General features: G+C 39.7%; 1 protein-coding gene across 1 annotated transcript; it reads right to left on the bottom strand.

Annotated features, from left to right (window-relative positions):
• Positions 1-1,017: 1,017 nt before the first annotated feature.
• On the bottom strand, positions 1,018-3,038 carry LOC137183311 (hepatic and glial cell adhesion molecule-like). The gene has a single exon (XM_067590283.1). The coding sequence runs from the start codon at positions 2,858-2,860 to the stop codon at positions 1,841-1,843; it is 1,020 nt and encodes a 339-aa protein (XP_067446384.1). The 5' UTR covers positions 2,861-3,038; the 3' UTR covers positions 1,018-1,840.
• Positions 3,039-26,351: the final 23,313 nt, after the last annotated feature.

Here is a 26,351-nt window from a genome sequence, read left to right as displayed (position 1 = left end):
AGGTTGTCACCGCTTTGTACACTTTGAGTTTCAGAAAAAGACCTGAGGTCAAGGAGTGCTAAGTTGCCTCAAGAATGCTAATAGGTCATAATCATCTCTGTGTTTTCAGTCAAATCTGATGAAAAAGGCCACAGCGCTGGCTGACCTCTGATTTTCTGATTTGGTTTGTACTTTCCCCAGACTTGGCAGCCCGTGACAACGAGAGAACTGTAATAAGAATGATCTGACATGAGTATAAATACTTTCCATGGGTAATTGACCCTTTTCCTGGACACACACACTCCAACATCAAAAGGGTATATCCTCTAGACTCCAAGAGCCACTGATTAAACACATTTCAGAAGTATTTCCCTTCCATTTCCAGGGCAGATCTGGCAAAGGCATATGAGATGTGTTTCATTAAGTTGTATCATGAAATATAGTCCCTTGTGTGTGTGTGTGTGTGTGTGTGTGTACTGTATGTGAGAATACAGTATGTCTATGAATCTGCATGTGTGTTGCTCCATTTGTCTGTCTATGTATATCTTGCACTTTTTTAGCTGGTGAGGGGAAGTGACGTGGCGCATTGCCAGCTATGTCTCAGTGTTTCTCAAGAAAGACAAATGGCATTGTTCCAGGAGCAGATACCGGCTTTACTGCCAAATCCCTGCCGGCTGGACTGAAATTTCAGCCATGTAAAGAGAGCAGGAGTGGAGCAGGGCCTGACAAAAGATGACATTGGCTTGTAAGTTTTAGGCGATGACGCTCAGGGGGATTCTATTATGTGGCTGTCACACAGCATTAGGCGAGACAGCAAACACTTTCATGTGTGGATTACCATTTACCCATTGGAGATAATAGATATTTGCCTTTGCTAATCCATTCCTCTATTGATTTTTTTTCCCCTTTAATAACTTCTTGCAAGCAAGCAAATTTTAATAAGTGCAAGAATGCTGACATGTAAGAAGCAGGAACAAAGGACTGTGTTTGACAAAAATAAGCAGCTTATTATAGCTTTCCATAAAAATATGAGATATATATGATTTGTGACAACTTTATTTATTTCATACAACATATACGTAGACATACAGTGTGATTATAATGCAGAAAATCTAATTTTTTTTTAGTACATGCAAACTGAGTTAGTCTTGAATTCAGGAAAATCTACATAATAATCTAGGAATTAGATCAGATCTATGTTGTGATACAGTAGTTCTCATACCATAACAATCATTATTACATATTCAAAAAACCTAAAGTTGTCATACCTATTTTACACATTTTTGGTCTAAGAAAATGCTTTATTGCAATACATTCTTCCAGGTACATTTGCTCTACTGTCATAATAAAACAGATAAGATCATCAACAACATAAAAAACAGAAGAGCACCTCAATAATGCAACTCATCTAGCATGGTTTCTGTATCATAATGTGTAGCAGGGATCAGACAACCAAACTTTTATAAAACAGAACTTTAACTTTACACATGAAATTACATTTAAAGTTGATAGGAAAATACAGATGATGCTGCCCCAAATCCTCCCTCCCTGGCCCACAGCACATTATGATTAAACCCAATAATCCTTGACACAGATAGCTCCATTGTCAATATACTGTACATATAAATGCTATTGATGAAGTGAAAAAAACAATGTGGAGGTTAATAATTCAGAGAAAAATAAGGCTTTTTTTTGTACAATTTTCTTCATTTTGTTTCAGTTGTATGGCCACTAAGCTAAAAACAAAGCCATGTCATAGTTCCTGAAACATTTGCTTTTTGGGAAACAAGGTTTTAACTTCAACCAAATTAGCAAATTTCAGTGAGAACTCAGCAGGTCAGACCTCAAGCTGAACCCAGATTCAGACGTTTGGTGTCTGGGGGCCCTTCGTCCTCGGCTTTGGCACTGGTGATGGTTGTTGATCTTCAGCAGCTGTGGATAGCTTTGGAGGCCTGTTTTCAGTCTGAACTTCAGGCTGAGCAACAATCTGGTAAGAGGTTCTGGGCGAAGGCTTGGGGCTCGGGGGAGTCGAAGAATCCTCAGTCGGGTGCATAGTCTCGTACTCTGGGCAGATGGAGTCAGGTTCCTGCTTGTTTAGCGAAAGCATCCTGATCTCCCCTTTATCCCTGAGTCTCATTTTCTTTTTGTTGCATCTGTGGCAGCAACATAATATGATGATGATGATGAGCAAAAGCAGAATAAGACTTGATCCTCCTGCTAGCACTGCTACAACTGTTTTGCGTGTGAAACAAAGTGAAATTGGAGGTGATGGTGATGGACTTTTACAGGTTGGACGAACAGGGTTACTCATCTCCTTGCTGACTTTGTTTGCCACACTACATGTAAAGCTCCTATCCCCTTTCAAATGTGCCAGTGATATGCTCAGTGTTTGTTTTGTTTCACTCGATAAGATCTTTTCATCAAGGGTCCATGAGAACGACAAACCCTGAGGTTTTGCTACATGGCAATTTAGATTAACAGCACTAGACTTGAAATCACAGACATAACTGAGTTGAGGTTTTGATACCTTGTCCATCATGCAGAGACGGCCAGTCCATGTATTCGTCCATGTACTATTTGGATGGAGCACATTTGCTTCGTAAATCCCTGCACTTGAGAATTTTAGGTTGTTCAGAAAAAGAGATCCGGTCACAGAGATGTCACCTGGCTTCCCAACAGACACTTTGTTTTGCTGTTTGTAGAAAATGATTGTGTTATTATGGGTCCATCTCAGCCCGTCTGTTTTTGCTAGTCCCCCGTTGTCCAACATCAGACTTTGCCCAACTGCACCATAAAGGTCACAGATGTCCTTGTTAGCTGCCGAGAGTTTGATGAATCCTGATAGAATGATGACTCCAAGTGTGACAGCAAAACACGCCATGATTTTTGAAATGATGTCCTCTTTGGGTAGTCCTTGAATTTTATCCAAAAATTGCTTGAGTGTTGAATTATTTTTCTTATTTTTTCATATCATCTGAATACGTGCAGTTAAATAGATTCTTAGTCCACGACTTTCAAGCCCTGGTCCAGAAGCACTCCTGTCAAGATGACTTTGAACCAATAATACACGTGACATAAGTGACAAATTTAAAACCTCTCAAGAGAAGTGAATCTACAGAAAGGAGGAAACTCTATTTGTCAAGAGTCTACTTTCAGTTCTCTAAAGAATAAATAAACCTCTGTCAAAATCATGTGGCAACTCAGTGAATAAGTCAAGGTTACATATTTAAAAATATATGAGTTATATACACAATTCATTGCAACAATTCCAAGCATGACCTGGTATGGAGCCAGAACAGCGACAGTAAGATTTTGGCATCGAAAATAAAATTTGGCATTGAAAACAAAGCCTGAACTGAAAAAGGACACATTGGCATAGACCTGATGGTAAAAAAAATGTGGTTGAAACATAGCTGAGCAAACTACTACAATCTTGTGAAACTTATTCTTCTATTGGATGGCCCCACAATGTGTCATAAATAACTCTGGTTGAGATAAATAATACTTCAGTGTGACATGTAGCTTATATTCACTCTTTGGCTTGTTAATCTTAGAGTTGTTGAAAAAAGTTTTATAATGAGGTCAGTTAGGGTTAGGCTAAAGACAGAGTACAGGTGTGGTGTTACATAGTCAGTCATAATCATTGCAATGCAATACCAAGTAAGAATTTCAAACCAAAATGTAGAAAGAAATAAAATTATATAAATATTCAGCCAAAAAGAAAAAGAAGAGAAAAGGGGAAGATAAAGCGTTAGATAAGGTAGGGTTCGGCTGAAGTCAAGGTAGAAATTTTTGATAACTCTCCCTGCTTTGTTCATTGACTGTGCAAGGCATTTCCTGGTATATGTCACTAAAACTACGTGTGTCAGTCAAACTCTTAAACTCCTGGCAGACCCATCCAACACAGTGGCTGATCTCAATGTGTTGACTGGACTTTCTAGCACAGCTGCTGAGGGTCTCAAACTCAAGCCCATAGGTTCACAATTGTCAGGTGTCCAAATGAACATTGACGGATTTCAGGATAGCCACCAAATTTTACTAATTTGGATAGGTGAAGCCTCATAACAGCTTCAGATAAACAGAATACATATAGGAGTACTGTGGATTTTGTCCCGCATCCATTACATTGAAAGTGCAGTGGGAAAGGATCTCTTCATGGCCAGTATGAACAAGAAGAATGATTACAGTGAGCAAAACCTCTTTCAGAGTTTATTTGGGCACCTGACCTGACTTGAAAAAATTGTGAACCTATCCTTTCATATAATTAATACTTATAGCTTTCTAAGGTACAGATTTCTTTGTAATATGAAGCTGTAGTAGACCCAATGAAAATTACTTCCAGCAAACAAGCTCAACCTAAGTGTGCTAAGCTGGTGGCTGGTGAAGAAAATCCAGCATCTAGCAAGCGAAAGACACATTTTTTTCAGGAATATTGTATATTGTGTATAATGTTGTATATCTATCAAGTGGCCAGTTGGTTGTACATGCTGCTCTGTGTCTGTTGGCTATTTAAGAATGCAACTGTTAGCTAACATGTCAGCACAACAACTTGATAAGCCCTATATCTATATCTATATATACCTAAACATCACCTAATACAGCTTGAAATGTTAACCAACTTATGCTTTAATGTGTCATTTATGCATTAATTTAGTCTGTGCTTATTTTAAAACCTATGTGAAACTGCTGAGGTGAACACCTTCCTCATACTTACATACTGAGTGAATATGGATTTGGAAGACACCACCATGTGTTCTGCAAACAGCGCACAGCCAACAGTGCACAGTATATTAAGTTGCTGAAATAATATTAAAGGAGTTTCAAGATTTATTGTCAGTCGGATATTTCCCTGCTGGCTTTTGTATTATTTGCCATGGTTATTGGTTTTTGCCTGTCAAAGAATACAAATGACTTTGATTTGTCTGCTCTCAATTGGTTTAGTCATGGCTGCCTTTTCTGATAAAGCAACTGAATAATGAGAGGCCACAGCCTCATGTAAATATCTGCTGCAAAATGTTTTGTTTTACTGTGTAGCTAAACAATAAAGTGGCTATGCCGTCAATTAAAAATTAAATGATTTCAATACATTTTCTCTTGGGAGAAGAGCTGTTGTGCAGGAAGTCACAGATAAATACAACTTTTCTTTTAACAAACAATAACTGAGGCTCCAGCCAAACCCAGTAATAGTAGGCTCACTGGTTCTAATCCATTGAAGTCTCCAAGTTACACATAACTTAGCTTATTTGCTCAGGTTTGGTATTTGGTGAATCTCAAACTGAGTTGGTATTTTTTCATGTCATTTATAAACAATTTGCCATTTAAATGTACCCCAATCATCATAATCAAGTGAGCTTTCTGTAAATCCCCTGAAGCATTTCCAAAAAACCAGAGTCATCAGTTAACATCTAGAAATACCCTCATCATTCCATAATTCATGGCATCTACAACGCTCCAAAGTACTACTAGAACTGCATTGGCTCGAACCTCACTAGAATGAGTTCATTTTGCACTCCACAACTATAATTTCATACAATTAGCAGTGATTCACAATCTTTCTGTAACTCTCTGCACCTTCAAAGATACTCACAGCAAGAACACCTGTTTCTTTTAGTTTCACCGTCATTACACTTTTTCCTACCCTGAGGGAAGAGATTGATGTAAAATGTTAGCTAGTTGGAGGGGGCGTATTGAGAGCTGAATGCAATGAATTCCTAGTTACAAATGTTGTAAAGATTATATCTTCAAGAATTTTCCCTGCCAGCTCACAAATAGGAACATGTGTGTACTGTGCTTGCATGTGTGTGTGTGTGTGTGTGTGTGTGTGTGTGTGTTGAGCTGAAAGCAGCAGGTTCATAGAAACTGGTAAAAAAAAAAAAAGCAGACATATGGTATGCTTGTGTTTTATATCATAGCTGACATGAGCCAAAGATGGTGCCTATTCCCATCTCTCCACCTTTTTGATCAATGTCAGCAATACTGTACCTGGCAACAAAAACGTGCACAGAAATGCAATGAAAATTGTCAGCTGGAAGAGTTTCATGACCCAGCTTTTTACATTCCGCATTTCAGCACCCACTGCAATTAGGTTGCCAGGAAAAGATCAGTGCATTGAAAAAAAAAGGTGTTATAGGTGTTATATAATGATCTGTTGGATCCCATTAATTGTATACATGCAATTCTGAAAAACACCTCTCCCTATTAAATCACTTCCCATTAAGGAAAACTATTCTGCAGGAGACAAAAATGTTCATGAACATGTGCAATGACATTTCAAACTCTTGTCTGCGGTTGTAGGAGCCCAAAATGTCTCTAAGTATTATTTTATTTTTTGCTAGGTGTTTCAGTGTATTGAATTTGACATGATCTTTAATTTAAGGGTATTAAACCATGTAGATTTTTTTTTAAACATACAACCCCCCTCCTCCCCCCCCCCCCCCCCCCCCCCCCTCCCTTAAAGGTAAAAAGACCTGCACAGTTCATTCAATATCAATAGCCGTTATATATGAACTCCAGAAAATCAGGTGAGAATCAGGTCCTGACATTTTCCGGAGTTGCCCTTTCAGACCCTGGGTGGAGCGAGCAGAAGTCAGGACATCACCCAAAATATGCAAGGTCACGTAGCTGGTTCGAGTCTCTTGCCATTCTTTGAATTAGTCTGACGATTTTGACCTCAGCCCTTACCAACAGAAGTTAGTAAATGACCCTTCTTCTTCACCCTCTGACGTTTGTATTCTTCCCATTTTGTGCCAGTCTCATGACAGAATTGTCATCAACATGCTTGCTGTGAATTCTCCAGGAAATGACTTGCTGTATTCATACATGGGCTCAATCAGACATTAGATGGACTTTGTACTTGGGAGCTGGCTCACATACACTACAGCTCCTCAGGGTAATGTTGGGATAATTTCAGGGTTGCAGTGAATGAGTGAAAGGGGACAATGTGAACACCCACACCCTAAAAGCTAAAAGTCAACACTTTAACCTCACAGAAATGTTTCATTTCAATGTGCTGGAGCAGAGCCAAACAATGAAAAATATATCACTGTCCTAATATTTACAACCTGCATAGTAAGAAGATAAATCCTGGACATATTATTTGAGGATGCACATGGCGCTGCTCCATGAAAGCTAAATCAACTACTCTGTGCATTCTGTTACACTACAAATGTTTTTCTCATTCACAATCTAATTAAACTAAAAGATAATCAACAACAAGGGATATAATGACCATGATTATTTTTCTTGACAGGAAAATAATGATACTTCATTTGTGACATGATTTGCTCAATGGTACCTTCTTATTATACAACATATCAAAGCACTTTGTGAGTGTGCCATGCTTGTGATCATCTCCATCTGTTAGAAGTAAACAACTGTCCTGCTTCTGTTCACTTCTGCTTGTCATTCGGTGTGTTTCCTGTTCTTATATCATCTGCGGAAGGATTTCTTCATACTAGACTGGTGTCAGAGATGGAGAAGAGGAACTGAGTTGCAGTGTCTGATGCCATAGTGCCATAAGGAGTCAAAGTGTGGCAAGTGGCAAGGTTTTCCAAGTTCAGTATACCATAGCTTCAACAGAAAGTTATTTTTCTAATTACTGGAAGAAAATATTGTTGGTGTACTTGGAAGCTTTAAGGAAACCAAAGTTCAAGTATATCCAATTATTATTGCCCAGAGAATTCTAAATGAGTTTACTATAGCTTACGGTGACAGCAATCATTGCCAAAGACAAATTGCTCCTCTTCAGTGACTCGGATTTTATGCAAACAGCACCCTCTCTGTCGGATATCAAATCAAACTCAACCGTTTTATCACCCTTTTGATTCCCTTCTGTAATATGCCCTCTTAATTGGCTACAAAGTAAGGTCTGAATAGACTGGGCATGGGTTAATTGGCCTCAGTTCCTGGTCCCTCAAGCTTTCAGGCAGGGAGCCCGTCTGCCTAGCTGATGTTTAATTCAGGGGCCCAGATGGAGGCGTAACAGCCTGGCTGTGAGATGCTTGAGTCGCACTTTCACCAGACGTGGCTGTGGCTCTGGATGGCCTCGGGGGATGAGGGGGTCTGGGTGGCACCTCCTGCTCTCAAAAGTCAATGTAATCTGGGCAGCAGTCATTGCAATAGAATTGCCCTAAACAAAGGATTTGCATGTGCAGGCTACAGTGAGTCAATCCATACAGAGCTTTCATGTAGAGTGCAACTTTAGGGAGATTTGTGCTGCTGACTTGGAAACCCTCTTGACAGTGCTGACATTTGAGATAACAGAGAGCCCAACAGGAGTCCAAAATGGAAGTTATTAGGCGTGTTAAACCATTCAATTTTATATAACCCTTCTCTGCAGAAATATGGACCTCCACACAAGAGGTTTGCATCCAGTTGTGACACAGGAGTTGGTGGTATAATATCTCTTAAATAAACAGTGTCAACTTTTGTAATAATAATGATAATAATCTAAAATGTTTGGCTAGTGCTAGCATGTTAACAGCACGCAAGCTAACAAGTTAGCTCACCAGCCTCAGTAGCATGCCAACTAGCTATGCAAGTACAGTAGTTTGTATAACCAAACTTATCGGACATGAAAATTAATTTAGCTTTGCCACTTTATGGGCACTAGCTAGCTGCATAGTCAAGACCTCTTTATTTTATCTATACACTCTGAAAATTAAGGAGGCCCTCTCTCAGACTACCAATTTACAACTTCAAACACATGGGTATACTTGATTCCAACTTTCTGAATATATGTGCACCTCTGTTAGTCCTGCTTTGACCAAATGAGCAAGTGTTACTATATGAGATCTTTTCTAAATGAATGATTAATTGAGAGGCTACAGGTCCAAACAGGTCACAAAGTTAATAGACACACGTATGTGCATTAACATTTGCAACATAATTAACCTTATTCACCATTCAACACCAAAAGCAATCTCATCAGCCAGCAGCTCATACACACACATAATAATCATATTAGCCCTTTCATTAACATAATACTGAGTAATCCCTCACAAAGCTCTTGTGTTTGGAATATGTGAGAAGCTGAATGCTTTAAATCCTGGTCACAACAACAATTCATTCAAGTTGTTTAGACAGTCATGTGGTTATCATACAGTATCTGTGCCAACAGAAATAATGTTTGTTCCTGGTAAATGCAACCTCTAAAGTTGGATCCTTGCTTACCCCGTGTCATTCAGGCCTGTAGCACTGTCAGCTAAATCCAACGGGAAATTGTGCATCCCACGAAAATATTTGGGTAGCATCCATCCACTTTGGGTAGCATCCAGGAAAATTTCCTCCTTTAAAAAAAGATTTTCTGTCCATATGTTAGGACTGCAGTCTCTGTAGAGTATTTGGCGTCAGCATCATTTAAGAAACATCTTTATTTGGGTGTTGTGTCTGTCAGCATGCTTAGTGTTGGTCTGATTTATCCCAGTTTAAGAGGGAATCTTTGACTTTGAAATTGTGGTTTTTCCAATGAAATATGTGAATCTCTGTTTCATCTGTAGGTGTTTTAAAGTTACATGGGAAATGCTCAGAGTCTGGTTCAGTCTTATTGGTTTTAGGAAGTGTATGAGCATTTTGAGTGCTGTTGTGTTTCATTGACACTATGAGTGTTTGTCATTATGGCTGATTTAAAACAAGCACTCCATGTCCCCCACACAGGCAACAGAAGAACAAGGAAACAATTTGTCACATTTTTAACTCAAGAGAGGAATCTTTTCATCATATTTATGTACAATTATATCCTGCAAAGCTCAGTACTTCCCCCATTCTCCCTTGCTGACACAGAGGCATGTTTGAACAATGCTGGACTGGTAATCTGGCATATCGGGCATTTTCCTGGTGTGCTGATGCACCTTGGGGCCAATATAATTTTAAATTTTAATTTTAATTCTTTTTTTATTGCTAACGACCGGCCCATAAAGAAGGAGCTGCAGCCCATTGGTTCATTTTCTATCATGACACCAGGCTGGCCCAATCATATTTCTTACTGGGGAGCCCCCACCAGCACCCCTCTCACCACCGCTGCCACCCCAAAGCAGTCAACCCGGGGGAAAGACTGCTGTATACTTGTATAGGCTACTGAAATTTTATTAAATAATTTGAAATTATACCTCATCTTCTAGCAGAGCTTTTCTTTTGACAATAACTTCTACTTGAGTATGGATATTGTGTACTCCACAGCCACCTCTGATCACCAGGGAGTCAGTCAAGAGTGAGTGAGTACACTTGTCCACAGCACTTACTACTCAGCTTTGTAGTAGTTTGGAGGAATAGTACAGTACAAATATTTAAGGGGACAACAAGGATGGTGTATGAGCGATTGTGGGGGGCCAGTCTGGGCCAAAAATGCCACGGCCGATTTTTTGTCCCACTACAGCCCTGTGTTTGAATGCTTCAGCACAGAGCTGGACTGATCACAGTCACTGCAAGTTAAAGTCACTCCCACTACTTTCCCAAAATGGCTGTAGAGACAAAAGCCAGACCTTTTCTTTTGACAGAGTTCAAGAGATCACAGTTTATATTTCCTCTTGCATTACATGGGTCTCTAAATTGTCTGGTTTTGGTGGTGGTGGTAGGGGGAGGATGCTGTGCTTCAAACACAATATGGGCTGGGTCTTATCATTGTTGACTGCTCTGGTGCCGCCATCAAGGAGGAAGCTGCTTATATCATCTTTGTTTTGCTCGGACCCAGCTGTTTTTGTTCACCGCGTTGACCAGCTATCTGCTGATGCAGAGGATCTTTGATGTGCGCAGGGAGGCACTGCATAGAGGGGAATCACTCCAGCACGGATGACCCCAAAACCTACCTCCCATCAGTCTGTTGGAGTTCAAGTTTAAACAACTGGGATGGATTGTTTTTGTTCCTCTTTCCCCTTTTTATGGCTGCAGGGCATCTGTTCTCTGTTGTCTCCCCACACTAGCCAATGAAAACTGAGAAGAATATTTAAATTAGATATTTAGTGGCTGACCATAAACTCTGGACATGAACAACTCACAGCATTAAGTTAATGCACTTGTGTGCAATAAAGTCCAATCAGAAAAGCTACATTCCCTGCAAGTGTAAGTTTATATGTAAGATCTTTTGGTCCATCAAAGCCAATTCTAGAAATTCCATTAAGGTTGTTAAGAGTTTGCCAGACAGCTGGACAGAATGAACAAACACTTGTTCTCTGAGATTTCACAACAGATTTAGTCATTTGTACTTGCCTGAAGGTTATCCTGTGGTCTTCACTTTGCTTTTATGACTAATGAACAGTTAATCTTCCACTGATGAAACATCCCACTTGTTCCAGGTCCTTTTTTTTTGTTTTCTGTGTGTTAACAATTCTGCCAAACCTGAATGTTATAATAAACACGATTCTGCTGTTACTTTGGCTTTTGCTTCTTTCATGTACTCTTTTGCATTGCTGTGCACTTAGAGTGTAAAATTAAAATCCATTTTATGTACCTTGCTTCCCCTTTACTCTTCTCGAAAGATTTTCTCCTTTTTCTCTCCGCTTTGTTTATCACTTCTTCACTTCACTTCACTCCACTTCACTTCACTTCATATTACCCATCATAACTTTCAACACAACTGGTCACTGCACATTACCCATCCAGATATTTAAATTCCATAATTACCTGCATGCAGATTAATGCAGTCAAGCTGTTCAACTATTTTTTCAAAAGCAAGTGCACTATCAGTGATGTAGTGAAAGATGGATGTTCGGGTTGAAGGGTGTGGGAGTAAATCAGGAAGCATGTGATTAAATGCTTGAATGTATGCTTAAGTGACTGTTGAACAAGCTAAAATATAGTGTGAGTCAGCCTGGTCAAAATAGACACAGTACCAGGCTGTAAATCCCTGCACAGCTGGAGGTGAGACATAGCAGCCTAAGTGCAATGAAAAATGGATTATTTCATCGTGTTGACAACCCATAAGAACACATTGTCAGTTTTATTTATTGTTAAGGTCTACTGCACTCAAGATCTGGGACTACTGCTTTGTCAGACAGTCTGTGTAACAGTTACCTGAGGAATCGCACCAAAATTTAGCTGCAGTACTTTAGACACTTTGTTTAAGTTTGGTATAACAGTATAATTGTTGATATTTCTCTAAACAGTGGAATGTTGGGTCTTGGTTCTCTTTAAAATGGAAAGATAATTAAAAATCAAAGTGACTGAGGCATGCTCAAGATATACAGTACCGCAGCAAAATCCTGTTATTCCAGGTAGAATAAAGGGATTTTGTATCCTTTCAGGTTCCTTTCATCTCTCTAACTTTCACTTTCATTTTTTGCAGAGCTAAGACAAATAGTGCACTGTTTAATTAGTAAAAACTGGTGTAATGAGTCACACCTGGTGGCAGATTTCAAGCACCTCAATTGGGAGTGGAGTTTAAAGTAGGGTTGTGTTTGGTGGCACCTGTTCTTTTCTTCGGGAGATCAAAGAAGACATTAGTCTCACTTTTGAAATTTTGAGATATTAGCATTTAAAATTTGTTGAGCATAATGATGGTGATAGACCTGCTATGAACCTGAGTCAAAAATATTGGGTTCCAACAATGGCTGTGGCAAAAATCACTGCCTTGTTCACTCTTTCACTTTTTCCTTCATAATAAACACTCAGTGACTCAGACTTAGTGATATTTCTGACACTTATCATTAATCATCATAACTTTGTGATAGCACTGACACTGACTATAAACTGTGGGGCATTGCATTCTCGGACTGATAACATAAATTAAAGTACATGCAATGGATTGGCATGAATTTGGATTATTTTTGTTCCATTGTTACAATTTCTGTTTGCCCTATATAGGCTTAGATCCTACATTTCATCAAATTAAGACACTAAAACAAAAAGCACAGTAGAAATAGTGCACTATACAGCATAGTCTCATGGCACAGGGAGTACCGCAGAAATAATTTGTTGCTCCAGCTAGGGGAATTTATTAATACTCAGGCTTGCAGCTATAAAAGCTACTCACAGGCTGCAATATATACTGAGCGCCATTGGAGACTATTATTCATAATTGTATCAACAAACGGAGTCTCTCACTACTCAGCAGTATAGCAATGTTCTTGCCCTTTTTCAGAGTCTGCCTCTGACAGGCTCATTTTAGATAAACACCCGCATTCTTGGCATTTGGCGACCAATCAATCGGACAATGACAACCACATGACCGTGACAATAGTAGAGCCTGTCCTCCCAAGAAAAACCACCCTATAGGTCGCCAAAAACAATCTATAGTTACATTTGACTGTCAGACGTCATCTAGCAACTGTAGTAATTATGACCCAGAGAAGTGACACTGTTCAGATGAAGTCTATATAATGTGACTTGCTTATTAGGAGGAGGCTGGTTGACTAGATAGTTAGTTAGATGGCAAAAAGTGGACTTAGCTGCAGGAAACAACAGACACTATAGTGTGTCCTAATGTATGCAACAGCATTTCCCAGCTTTTGAGTACTTTCTCAATCACATGTTGTCTTTTAATAGAACTTTAGGAGTATAAATTTGTAGTTGATTTTACAACAATAAGAGTCTGTGTGAACATAACAGAAAGATGTTCCTTAAAAAAGATCCTTATTTCCAAAAAGTGAAAATATTTATTGAAGCTTTAGATATGCACAAAAAAGACAAAGGTAAAAGTGGCTGTAATGACAGATTCTTACGCAAAGGCTGCAATGCTCTGAATACAGACTTCATGATTCTGCAGGTCTGGCAATGCCCCTTGCTACATCTGTACATGTTGGCCATTCATCATCTTCATTCCTCTCTGCTACTTCCGCCTGGATTAGATTAGCTCACATGAAGACAGGATGCCATATTCTCTACGCTCTTTGAATTGCTTAAATCCTTTTGATGTGGGTTCAAATGTGAGAAAAGATCAAGAGATCAAAAACCTAGTCACATCCAAGAGATAAAGCCGTCGGTCATGTCTGTCAGTTGACTCAGACCTGTCAACTCTCCTGTTCTTCCTGGGTTTCTCCTGTATTTTCCCCTCTCCTGCTGTGCTCCTGTTTCGTAATTTTCCCTGTAAATCTCCCATATTTCCCTCTTTTTATTTTTACAGTCATACACAGGGCTGTAGTGGAGACTGAATGCACATAAATGCCTTTTACCTACCTCTCAAATTTATGCAGACTTTCCATCACTTTACAGCTGTTAGTGGCTCAGACTGGCTTCCTACCACAGTTTCTGTTGTAGCTTCCCAAGCAACCCTCTGTGCTGAAGTTAGCAGGCAGACTGGAGACACTTTCATGGGACAAACAAATGAATCAGAGTTCAGAGGATGATATATCAACCAATCAAGTCTATTTGTCACATGTAATTATATAAGATACAGTCAAAGTGAAATATAATCCTTAATATAATCCCTATTTAAATAAAATAGGAATAGTAATAAATATACTGTATGTGTATGATTGGAGGGGGGCACTCTTAGGCAGTGACCTCATTTAGGATCCTTGTGGCCTGAGGGTAGAAGCTCTTCCTGAACCTCTCAGTGCTGCGTTGGTGTATTTGGTACCTTCTCCCCAACTGCAGCAGGGAGAAAAGGTCATTATCTGGGTGGTTGGGATCCTTAATGATTCTTCTAGCCTTATTCTTGCATCACCTGGTGTAAATATCGGTCCTGTTCGGTGTTGTTTCTGTACCAGGCAGTGATGTTTTCCATCAGCATGTTCTCGATGGTGCAGGAGTAGAAATTCCTCAGTATTTGGGGGGATACCCAGAATTTCCTCAGGCATCTGAGGTGAAACAGTCTCTGCCTTGCCTTTCTCACCACTGAGTCAGTATGCAGCGTCTAGATCAGGCCCTTGATAATGTGGACACCAAGGTAGTTGAAGCTGTTCACTCTCTCCACCGAGGACCCACTGTTATTAAGAGGGGCGTGGTTTCGTCCCTGATTCTTCCCAAAGTCCACTGTCAGCTCTTTAGTCTTGCCAATGTTCAGGAGTACATTGTTGTCCTGACACTAGTGGGTCAGGTCCTTTGTTAGCTGTGATCAGGTACACCACAGTTGTGTCATCAGCAAACTTGATGATGGTGTTGGAGTTGAAAGTGGCTACACAGTCGTATGTGTAAACGGAGTACAATAGGGGGCTTAAAACACGGCCCTGAGGTGTTTCTGTGTGAAGGATGAGGGTAAGAGGTGTGTCTGCCCTACCCTCACCACCTGGTCTCCCCATCAGAAAGATCCACATGCACAATGAGGTCCTTGAGCTTTGTGAAGAGCCTGGAGGGAACTATGGTGTTAAACACTGAACTGTAGTCAATGAACAGTAATCTCACATAGCTCCTAGCTTCTTGTCCAGGTGAGATAGGGTGGTGTGGAAGACGTGTGCTATGTGTGTCATTCGTCCACAATTCCTGTAATTAACACCATACAAGTTAAAGTTCTCCTTAATGCTCTGTCAATTTTTTAAAAGGAAGCCTTTTACATCTTCAGAGTGAGTGAAGGAATCAGAAAAGAGGAGACAGAAGTGGGGAAGAATAGCAGGATGTAATAGTGTTGAAAGAAAAAAAAAGAGAAAGCAAAGAATACGCAGCTGACTCAAGATTGCAATAAAAGTTTAAGGAGGAAAGAGAAACACAGAAGCAGGTGTTAGGTGATGGAGTGACATGAACAAAGTCAAAGCAGGAAAACTGTAAGGAACTTACACCTGTATCTAGATGAATTACTGCTCTGGTAAATACCCTTGAAGGCACAATCTGTTTGAAAAATGTCAAAATGCAAATCCAAATGTACACTAAAGGTTATCCCCACTAACAAAAGTCAAAGCACAAGATTGAAACCTGCTATAAAAAGATTTACAGATCTTTTAATACCGACACCAGCTCTACACAACAACTTGATTAACGTGTTTTCTTAAGCTGTTAAAATGTTGTTGACCTCAGTAACTGTACCTTAATTAAATAGGTGAAATGCCAAAAAAAATCTCTGGTTTAAATATATAAATACTTAGGAAACTATTTTCCCATTCCTGACAAAAGGCATGTTAGGAAACAACAAAGCGTTTTGCAAGTTGTGTAGGGTGGACTGGTAGTGTGTTGGTCATGGTGGGGAAAATGATGTTAGCCAGCATGCTAAGTCTGTTAAACATAAGCGCGCCCAAGAAGCCACAAAGAACACATCAACCATAGTTTCAATTACAGCAGGGTATGCAGTAAAGACACCTGGTGATTAGATCTCTGGGGCCGAAAAAGGAAACTATTTTCATAATGTAAAAATTATGGTCAGGTGGGGTCCCGAAAAATCTCCCTTATTCTCAAAGCCCAGTGTTGACAGGTATAGTTGACTAGATCTGACAACACAATAGAAAGGGTATGCTCTTGGTCTGGTGATAAGGTTGCAGGGATTTGGCAAGTGAACCAAGACAGTTTGGCTCGAGCGACACTTGGGTGCGGTCTGAACTGATCAAATCCGCACAAACAGCTATTTGCATACAAGTAATTCTTCAGCCAAGGGGATAAGCCAAAAGGAAACAAGTTATTCTGGAAGTGATTGTTCTCTTCCCAGTTCTTTTGAAGTGTTTGGCCAGTGTCTGCTTGTGTCTTCAATGAGCGGATGACAAGGATGGAGCCTTTTCAGAGATTAGCCAGTATCAGATTCAACAACATCCAACCCTCTCAATCTTCCTGCTGAAAGACATCCAGGCTTTTGTGGCTTTGTTTTGGCAAACTGATGGTACAAGAGGGGAAAAACACAATGGATGTATGAAGGTTATATCTAACTTTTTTTTACAGTATTTTTCTTCATTTTTCTTTCCCTTTTTGAAATATTACTGGTGAAATGAGACAATTCCCTTGGATGTGATAACAACAACACGATAACAATATGTGATAACAGCTCCAGAAAATTAAAATTACTTTTCATATTTGGCTGCATGAAAATTGTGAAGTACTCCAAGAATTCTGAACCTAAAAATGTAATTGAATGCTATGGTTGAGTTTGTTTAACACTGGGAGCAAAAGAAAATCCTATTCCCTCACATACCCTTGCCAAAGTGTACACACAAACTTCACAAAAATGTATCTTGTCTCAGATGTTTTTATATTTTCTGGCTTTTAAAAACAGCTATATCTCATTAAATTTTTATCACCAAACCCACAAAGAAAGAGGCCTTCAAATGGCTTCCTGTAGAGTGTGTCTTATCTTTGCTGACCAGAGATTTATTTAGCAGAGATCAAATGATTTTTTTAAAAAGATATGGTGACCAGTAAGAAGAGGTCATCCTCTTTGTTCAACCATGACACTTTCATGTAGGTTAAAGAGCTTAAAGCGTCCTGGTATGGTGCCCTACTCGTGACAGCAGAGACTTGACTGTCTGTGGACATAAAGAGAGACACAAAGGGGGGTTTAATTTAATGCAGGAAGGAGGCCATTTTCTCAGTTCCTTGTAATCCTCATGCTCCTTGCCCATGGGTTGTAATCGGGTTGCAGCATCAACTTCGCCAAGCATTCCTTGAATACTGAAGCTTCTGTGTTTCAGTTGTGGGTAAAGTTAAGACAGAGGAAGAGCCATTTGGCTGCCTAAATGGCTTGAAAGAGGATAGTCTGTTGGTCCTTGGCCCAACAGAAACAAAACAGTAGGATTTCCAAGTTGCCTCTTACAACATGCACAGACTGCTTGTATGATGTGATGCACAAGCATAAGGAATCAATGGGGAACTGGTACATGGACTTGAATGCACAGAATTATCCATATTTCCTCCTTGCTCAATAAAGATCAGCTAGTCATTATAGTCTTTCTGCAAATATATTTCATCCCAAAACTTTCAGAATGTAAGTAAAAGGTACAGTATGTATCTCTTAAAAACATACATGTTACAACTCCATCACAGCCCCCTCTTCATCTTTTCAGGAGTTGAATTTTCACACTAGCAAATAAACTCAGCTTGATAGGTCAAACTGATGTTAAAATTTGTGCTTTTTTTGAGACTGCAGTCTGCAATCTTTGTGGAGCATGCAAAATCAAAACATCGAAAGAAACCAGACTATACATGACAAGAGTAACTTGATAGACAGATGAGTACCCAGTTTTGATGAATGAGTTATGCCTCCTCCAATTAAAGATCAATAGAACTCAATATCAATGTCTACATGGCTCTTACAATAATTCAAGTATGGCCTACTTTCACTATAATCTAATTATGAAAGTGTATGTAAATGCACATAAAAATGAACTTTTGCTGTACCACTACAACAGTCTTCAAGTCCAATGCAAAAGAGCTGCAGCCACAACCCCCTCGTCTCCATGACAGACACTTGACTCCCCCTTGTACTCTTCACACACACCCCAACGAACAGATACAAAAACTGGGCCCATGTCAGCGCCAATAAAGGACCATCACTCAGCTGATCCAAGGCCATTTTAAAGAGGACATAACATGCACATTTCCAGGCATATATTTATATTCTGGGGTTCTACTGGAATATCTTTGCATGATTTATAGTTCAAAAAAATCCTTGTTTATCTTATACTTACCCTTTACACAGCCCCTCAGTTCAGTCTCTGTCTGAAACAGGCCGTTTTAGCTCCTGTCTCTTTAAGGCCATCCTCCTGATGAGCCCTATTGGTTAGGTCCTGGAAGCTGCCCACCAGAGACAATGTAAACAGTAGTAATCGGATTTTGCTTCTTTTTCTTGTTCTTTACTCTAAATATAGACTTCTCAAATACATACATACATACATGTTTGAATCCAATCCCAAATATGAGACTGGATAACGTGAACAACCTATTTAATAACCTTAGCAACAACCTTAGCAACAAAGACTACAGAACAGACGGCCGTTTGTGGGCATAGGCAAAAGATCTGACGTCAGTTTGATGGAGAAGTAGAGGTAACTTTGCAAATGGAGCGTTCAGAGAAGGCTGAAGCCCTGGGTTTTAATTGAAGGTGGCATTTTTACATATGTCCACCTCAAGTTTTGGGACTGTGACCATGTTTAACATCCACATTATAACAGTATGTAAATGAGAGGAAATCACAAAAATCATGTTATGTCCCCTTTAAAAGATTAGATCACGGAAAAGATGACATATCATCATGATTAGAGGACTAATAAGCGTTAATCTATCAAATTTCTTTTGTACAATAAACTTTAAGATATGAAGAGTAGTTAGTGATCTTACAAAAATCTACTTCATGATCAGGACATATTTTGAATTTTTGAATTCTGAATTGATACCAAGACATCTTGTAAGCCATTTTTCCCACCGAGTCTAATCACATAAAAAGGAAAACTGGAGAGAAATCATCATCTTTGACCATCATACTCTAAAAGAGACAGATGGACACAAAACAATACATTTTCACTGACAGAGGAGTGCAAAAGTGAACACCAAACATATTCCCCAACATACTTCAGCCCGCTGTAGAGCCAGAGGGAGCAAAAGTAAATGGGAGAATTTTAGTGGGTTGTACCTACAAATCACAGAGATAGTGGGCGCAATTGAAAATCTTGTGGATGGAGAGTTGAAAAATGTGACTCCATCTGCCCTGCAGTGGAATGCAGCGTTGTCTACGATAAGAGTGAGGTCTCACTGTAAAGCCTGAACATGCCATGGGGGCAGAGGCCTTGGAACCATTGCTGATCTAATGATATGCTACACTTTTACTTTGCACGTCTGCCAAAAGAGAGAGTGCTGGAGAGGAACGAAAAGTATGAGAGAGAGAAATCCCCTATTTAGAAAAGCATTATTTGCAAACATCACTGCAACAACAAACTGAGAAATGTTCATCCTAGAATAAAACATTTGTGTGCAGCAGAATTATTTTTTCTTTAGCTGCAGATATGTCCCAAAAGATCCTCGGTAGTTTTTGGTTTCAGGTCAGCACTGCTATGAAATTCAAATAAAATTTTGAATAGAAACTTCACCTGCCATTTATAATCAGAAATAATGAATTACAAAAAATGAGTGAAATCCCTCTCTAATCTGGAATAATATCATATGGGCCAACAATGTGTGTCATATGACCTATCTCGGTGTCAACCATGGTCTGCCAAGTATAGCTTACCGACCACAGGTAACATAGAGTTCAAGGATAATCTGGGGATAGCAGAGGTTTTATAAACTCCCAGCATGCTGTGTTTGTGATAACATTCCCAAAAGCCTTGACAAAATATCGCCTACGGTTCCAAAATCAGCCTGGAGCGATTGAAAGTAAATTGGTGTTTTTCTTTGGACAGTGCCAAAGACTACAGCTCTCAGGATACTCAAAATGCAATCAAATTTGGCATGTTTGTAAAGACTTGTAAAGTGATGTTGAATACTTCCCTGCAAGCAAATGCCTCTGTGCTCATTACGACTTAAGGTCTTTTCATGTGGTGGTGTCTACGGCAGATGATGGAGCTTTTGAGATGCTGAATTGGGACATGACAGATACAGTATAGAGAAATCATAGGACATTGTTGACCAAATGCAGGAGAGATATATTGGAGGGCAGCGTATGTGGCTGTGTGAAATATCTAAAGTTCTGCTGACTAGCCTCTGATACTCAAAGCTTAACACTTACTTCTATTATTTGATCCTACTTATTCAAATTAAGTTTATTTTCTGTCTATAGGTTTAACAGCTGTTGTATGAAAGCATGTGTTTGATGTACTGCAACCTTGTTTCTACGTCTATACTTATAAATATAAAAGTGCATCTGTTAATGTTATAGTGTTTTCTAGCTGAGTTGCACCAAGACAAGAACTTCTTTAAGCGCCTCTTTAGTCTTTTGTATTTTCTGCATGAAAGAAGTCATGTCACTGCAATTCTGTGCAAGAACCTTAAACATCTTTACACTACAGTAACACAAACTCTGTTAAATGTTGCTGCACTTTTATTTGCCGGGTAAACCTTACATATACTGTGTGTTGATTGTCTTAGCCACTTACAGACTTAAAAGTTTTTTTGTTTGTTTTGTGGGGTTTTTTTCTGAGCTATGTGTCATTTCAGTGTAGTATTGAGAAATTAAACCTGAAAAGCGTGATGACTATTAATTTTTAGCAGAAGATGTGAATGTGATAGCATACTGTAAAAGACGACATTCACCTGCTGGACAGGCTAATTTTATTTAATTAGGGCCCGAGCACCGAGTGGTGGGAAGAGTCCACATCATCAGATCTTTCACAAAGTTCACATCTGAAGACAGGCTAATACTGAATCATAGTCATAGCACTACCTACTGGCAACAGGAAGTTATAGGACCCATACTTACTAACTTACCAACTACTCCTAGCAGGTTAACCAGATCCACCTTAAATTTGGTCCACTAAGTTGTAAGACCCTGATGATGCTAAATAGTAAAGCTTTTGAGTTTTCATCAAAAGTTGTTGCCATAATGACACATTATTCAGGAAGCTGTGTGGGTCTTAGGGTGTGGCAAGGGGGCTCTATAGTGCCCCCTAATATTTTAAACGGAGGAGTCCTCGAGGTAATATTTCACCTAGATGTACAAAATTCAGGACGCAAATGTAACATTTCCAGGCCTTAAAAAAAGCCTCTGGAGCCACAACCTAAGACCAACAGGAATCAGCCATTTTGAATTTACTCCTCATAGAGAATTAACCAGAGCGACTTCAAATTTGGTCTGTGTTATCTAAAGACCTTTGCGATGCGAAGTTATCAAAATCTTGAGTTTTCATGGAACACCCTTGACGTGGCATGGCATCCTGGCCATGAAACATGAAGTTGTTGTAACTCCATTGGCCTTTGTCCAGTCTGCCCCAAATTTCACATGCATGATAGGAGTCCAGGTCTGAACACATCTACATGTCAATAGTATCTCTTATTGACAAAGGTAATCATGACGTTGCACTCATGTTGTACACATCAAAATCATTTCCTAGACATGACAACTACTGCAAATTGTTTATTCATATAGTTTGTGATGAACCACTGTTAGAAGGAACTTTTCTTTATTTACCTCTAATTTTGTCAAACTGACAGTCTTTGTGGGTTCTGTGGCAGACCAGGGTAAAAATAGAGCTATTATTTATATATTTCCTGCCACTCATCTCAGTCTTTGTGAGTTAAACCAAAACACTGTAAATCTGTTGCCAGACGATTTGTTTCCTGTTGATATGCACAATATAAGCGCTTAGGATGGGATCGATGGTGCTCGGCCAGCTGAAAGCAATAACTTTGAGAGTGAATGCAAAACATTGTAGGGACCGAATAATTATGTGGCAAAGTCAGACCCAAAGGGTTTGTTGTTTATTGTGTCAACGCTGCTTATTCACTGACAAACACTGCTGAGTTGGAATTTTGTTGGCCGACTCAAAGATTTATGAGTACAGATCTAACACAAGCATATTTAACAGAAGAAGCATGCTCTGTAAGCTGGTTGATTAGCAAGCAAAATTGGCAGGATGTCTTGAACTCAACACAGCTGGTGGCAGTTTAGGATCCAGTCCACTCTACTCTGTACAAACTAATCTTGAAGCTCAAAACATTAAAACAGATAGCAGAGTTTTTCCACAATATCACTGTCCTGACCCTCTGAATTAAGACTGAGAGTCAGTGTAACAGTGACCTGACCCTCACCACTCTAATAAAAGCCAAATGTTATCAGGCTTTCAACAGAAGCTTGGCCCTGCGATCCTTTCCTCTTCCCTGTTTACAGGTACAATGACCCTGCTCTGACCTTACAGACATTTGGTGAGTAACCCTAGTTTACCTCAGGACCAGGGTCAAGAGGGCATAGAGGTCAGCCTGTTGATTTCATGCTCCAATTTAGACTGTCACACACAGATTACAACTGGAGACAGCTAGAGAGTAAACCTAAAGCAAAGTTGTCTTTGATTTTTTTTTCTTTTAACAAGGCTTCTACATTTCAGAGAATTGCCTGTGACCCTTAGCAAAGTCATTACGCGTGCATGTAACTGTAGCTTACAACTAAGCAAAACAATTAGGTCATCAAAGATGCTCGGGCAAGGTACCACTGGAGAGAAGCTAATGTGGAACGCCTCTACTTAGCTGTAACATTTATCTGTTACACTGTTTGCTTTACTCTGCACACATGTCTTAAGTATTTTAAAGTGTTTTGATCTGTGTTTAGCCATTAATGAGAATGTGTAAGGTCCAAAAAAACACTTTCTTTGTAAACTTCTACATCAACACTGAATTTACTGCCTGTTTAATAGTGTTTATGATGAAATACATGTGGTCAGATCATTCAGGAATGAAGGGAGGGTAAATACTAGGTATATATTTTACACGCAGAATATACATTTCGGAGAGATTCAAGGACTGGAACATTCCTTGAGATCGAGCTGCAAGAGATGGCACAAAGCAGAGCGCTAGGTAATCTTTGTGTTTAGGATAAACCAAACAGTTATTTTATCTTCATGTCAAAAAGTTAATGTTTTTACTGTAATTCCAATATCTGTACCTGTGCTTTTTTTATATTTCAGAATATACTGTATCACTTCAAGGATTACTTTTTGATGTTAATGTATACACTTACAAGGTCCCTCCTTTCGTAACACAAGGGTTATGCACTGAAGTAGGAAAATGGATTTGCATGCCATCTAATCAACAGAGCCTAGTATCCCAAGGAATTCCTTCTATATAAGACTATCCTGCACCTTATGATTTAGGTTGGATTGCATTGCAACATTCAGAGCCAATGCAGGAAGTAGCTAGACGGTGTTGGATGGGCTTTTAGCAGGTCTGACAGTCAGGAGGTCAGAGTTTGCACACAGACCAGCAATTAACATTCATGTTTTCATTAACCGTAACCATAAACTTTCCCTAACCTGAACCACTGTATGTTGGCATTGGATGTAAAAAAGAAAAAGAAAAAAAACGCAGTCTGGGGTTTTACAAATTCACCCAATGTCAATGTTCGAGTGTTCGATAGGGTTGTTCATGTGGCACTGGCATACATCATTTGGGATTCATTTTAAAAGGGGAACAACTAGGAAGTTATTCCTCTTTACATGAGCAGGAATATACATTTAATTAATCAATGAGATCAGTCTACACAATTAAATCATGTTTTAAAGGGATGACCATCAATATCACGCTTACAGTAACACTGTAGTAAGATAAAAACACACGTCACTAACTCGGACCAATTTTAGGTCAGTGGACTATCTCCTGAGTAAATCAATACAACCGACAAAAAAAAAATCACCCTGAGAGAAAATAATCATAGAGAAAAGCACAGCAGAAAGATAGCATCGCATTTGATTCAGATCTGAGCCGCTCTCCACGGGCCTAACCACCCAGAGGCTTGCAGCCTCCCACTTTGGCCCACCCTGGACACTTCCTGTTGGGCCACTCCTCTCTTCTTTAGTTGTGGGGAATGCTGGATCTCAGTGGAGTCTGGCAGAGCTGTACTCAGGCAGCCCGTTGCTTGGCGTGATTGTGGCAGAGGTTGGAGGAGGTGGGTTTGATGTTATCAAAGGTCTTGGTTGGTCAGGGCTGGAGAGGGGGGGTTGTCTGGAACGTGGGCAGCACCCCTTTGTCTAATGACTCTCTGTCGGCTGGTAATTGTTGCCTTGGCTTATGCTCAAGCCTTTGTGCGTTCTAGGAGCCAGCAGTCATGATCAAAGTTGTTCTTAACCTAGCAATACCTTAATCCCCTCAGTAATAAACAAGGCTCGGTGACAGAGGCCGCTCTGGTTTCACTGTGGATTAAAGCAGCCCTCCAAAGCTCCAGCTTCTTTATTGATATCCTGTGTTGTGCCTTTAGCCAGACAGAACACTGGAACTGAAGATTAACTTGCTCAGCCCAATCAGCAATCAAGTCCCACCTGGATGTGAGCCATTTTGGCACTGTCAGTTCGCCACTCATGTCCTAATTACCAGTGATGGATACTGTGGTCAGTGGAGGGACTTCCCAAATTTACACAGAATTCCTCTCATTGACAAGATGAATGGAGCTATTCTCTTGTATATCACCTGAGACATAGTAGGACTCCTCTTAACTTAGTGGGATTACAGACAGATCAAGGCAATCTCATAAGAACTTCAACAAGCCACTTAGCCATTCCATAGATTCCTCCAGACCCCAGTACTAAACTCTGCACCATGGAGGATCGAGCCCTCTGCTCTGCTGCACCACACTTGTGGAACAGCCTTCCTAACCATCTGAGGGCAGCACAGACTCAAGTCTCTTTTAAAAAAGGCCTAAAATCCTTTCTAATCAGGAAGGCTTTTTCATCTTAACTCTTTTTACTATTTTCTTAATGTTGTGTGTTCTATGTTATTAATATGTTTTATTATTATTATTAATGTTATTAGCACTTTCACTATGCATGAGAAGTGTGGTAGAAATTAAATGTATGGTTAACATCATTATTATTTATATGAAGATTGTTTCCATCAACTGGCACTGACTTTTTTAGTCTTTGACAGTCAGGATGGATCATAAATCTTATGACTGAGTAATCACGCAGACAACGCAATGAACCACTGGTTAGTAACAACTGGAGTTCTGTGGTCAAATCCCACAAGTCCCACCAGTTATTTCATGTTCTTGTACTTAAACAAACATGTCTTGTACATGCTTATACTGTTTACATGCAGTCTAATCTGTGCTGGAAAGGCAAAAAAAAGAAAAAAAAAAAGTGCCGAGTTTACGTGAGATCCTGGATGTAGAAGCATGGGTAACATGGACTGTAGAAAATCGGAAGATCAGCGGTTCGAATCCCTCAGGTGACACACAAGTAACGCCATTGTCAGTCAAATATCAAACATGTTTAAAAAGGTCTTTATGAGAACGACTGGATCTGAAGACTCAAGATTAACATCTTTACACATCACACACTATGATTTTATCTCCCGACTGTCAACACTAACAAATGCAGACTGGCACCGTCCCGTTCCGACTCTGTCCAATCAGTCATCCGAATCATATTCATAATCGGCTCAAGTCGTCATGTGCATCCCTGACAGTAGCCGTTGCTTAAACACTTCTTTTCTACCGGCTTATAGTCCAATGGTGTGGGGGAAAAAAATGCACACTGTTTAGATTCTCGTGATAAAGAGACATAACCTTCAAATGCTTCAGCAGAGCTGTTTATTGGAAAACAGAGGCGAACTGGTAGCACTTGGCAGATGTAAATGTTTGTAATTGCATGAATGAGGAATATAGTAGTGCTGATAGGCAACATTCACTTTTACCCAAACACTTTCTTTTTATGAATAAAGTTTGAAACCATTTCCTTCCTGAATTCCATTATGTGATTCTATAAAAATATCCAACAATCACAAATCTTTCAGTGTCCTTCAGCACGGTCCTGTTTTCAGTAGGAGTTCAATAGATTCTCCTTTCACCAGTGTAAACATGTTATTGTGGGGACAGTGCTTCAGCAAACACATGCTCACTCACTGGCGATCCGACGTGATTGACAGCGATGGTGTGAGCACAGGCGCCAATTTACGAC

The sequence above is a fragment of the Thunnus thynnus genome, chromosome 5 (genome assembly GCF_963924715.1).
Source record: "Thunnus thynnus chromosome 5, fThuThy2.1, whole genome shotgun sequence".
Taxonomy (NCBI): Eukaryota; Metazoa; Chordata; class Actinopteri; order Scombriformes; family Scombridae; genus Thunnus; species Thunnus thynnus.
The sequence above is the reverse complement of the archived record's forward strand: the minus strand, read 5'-3'. Positions and strand labels throughout refer to the sequence as shown.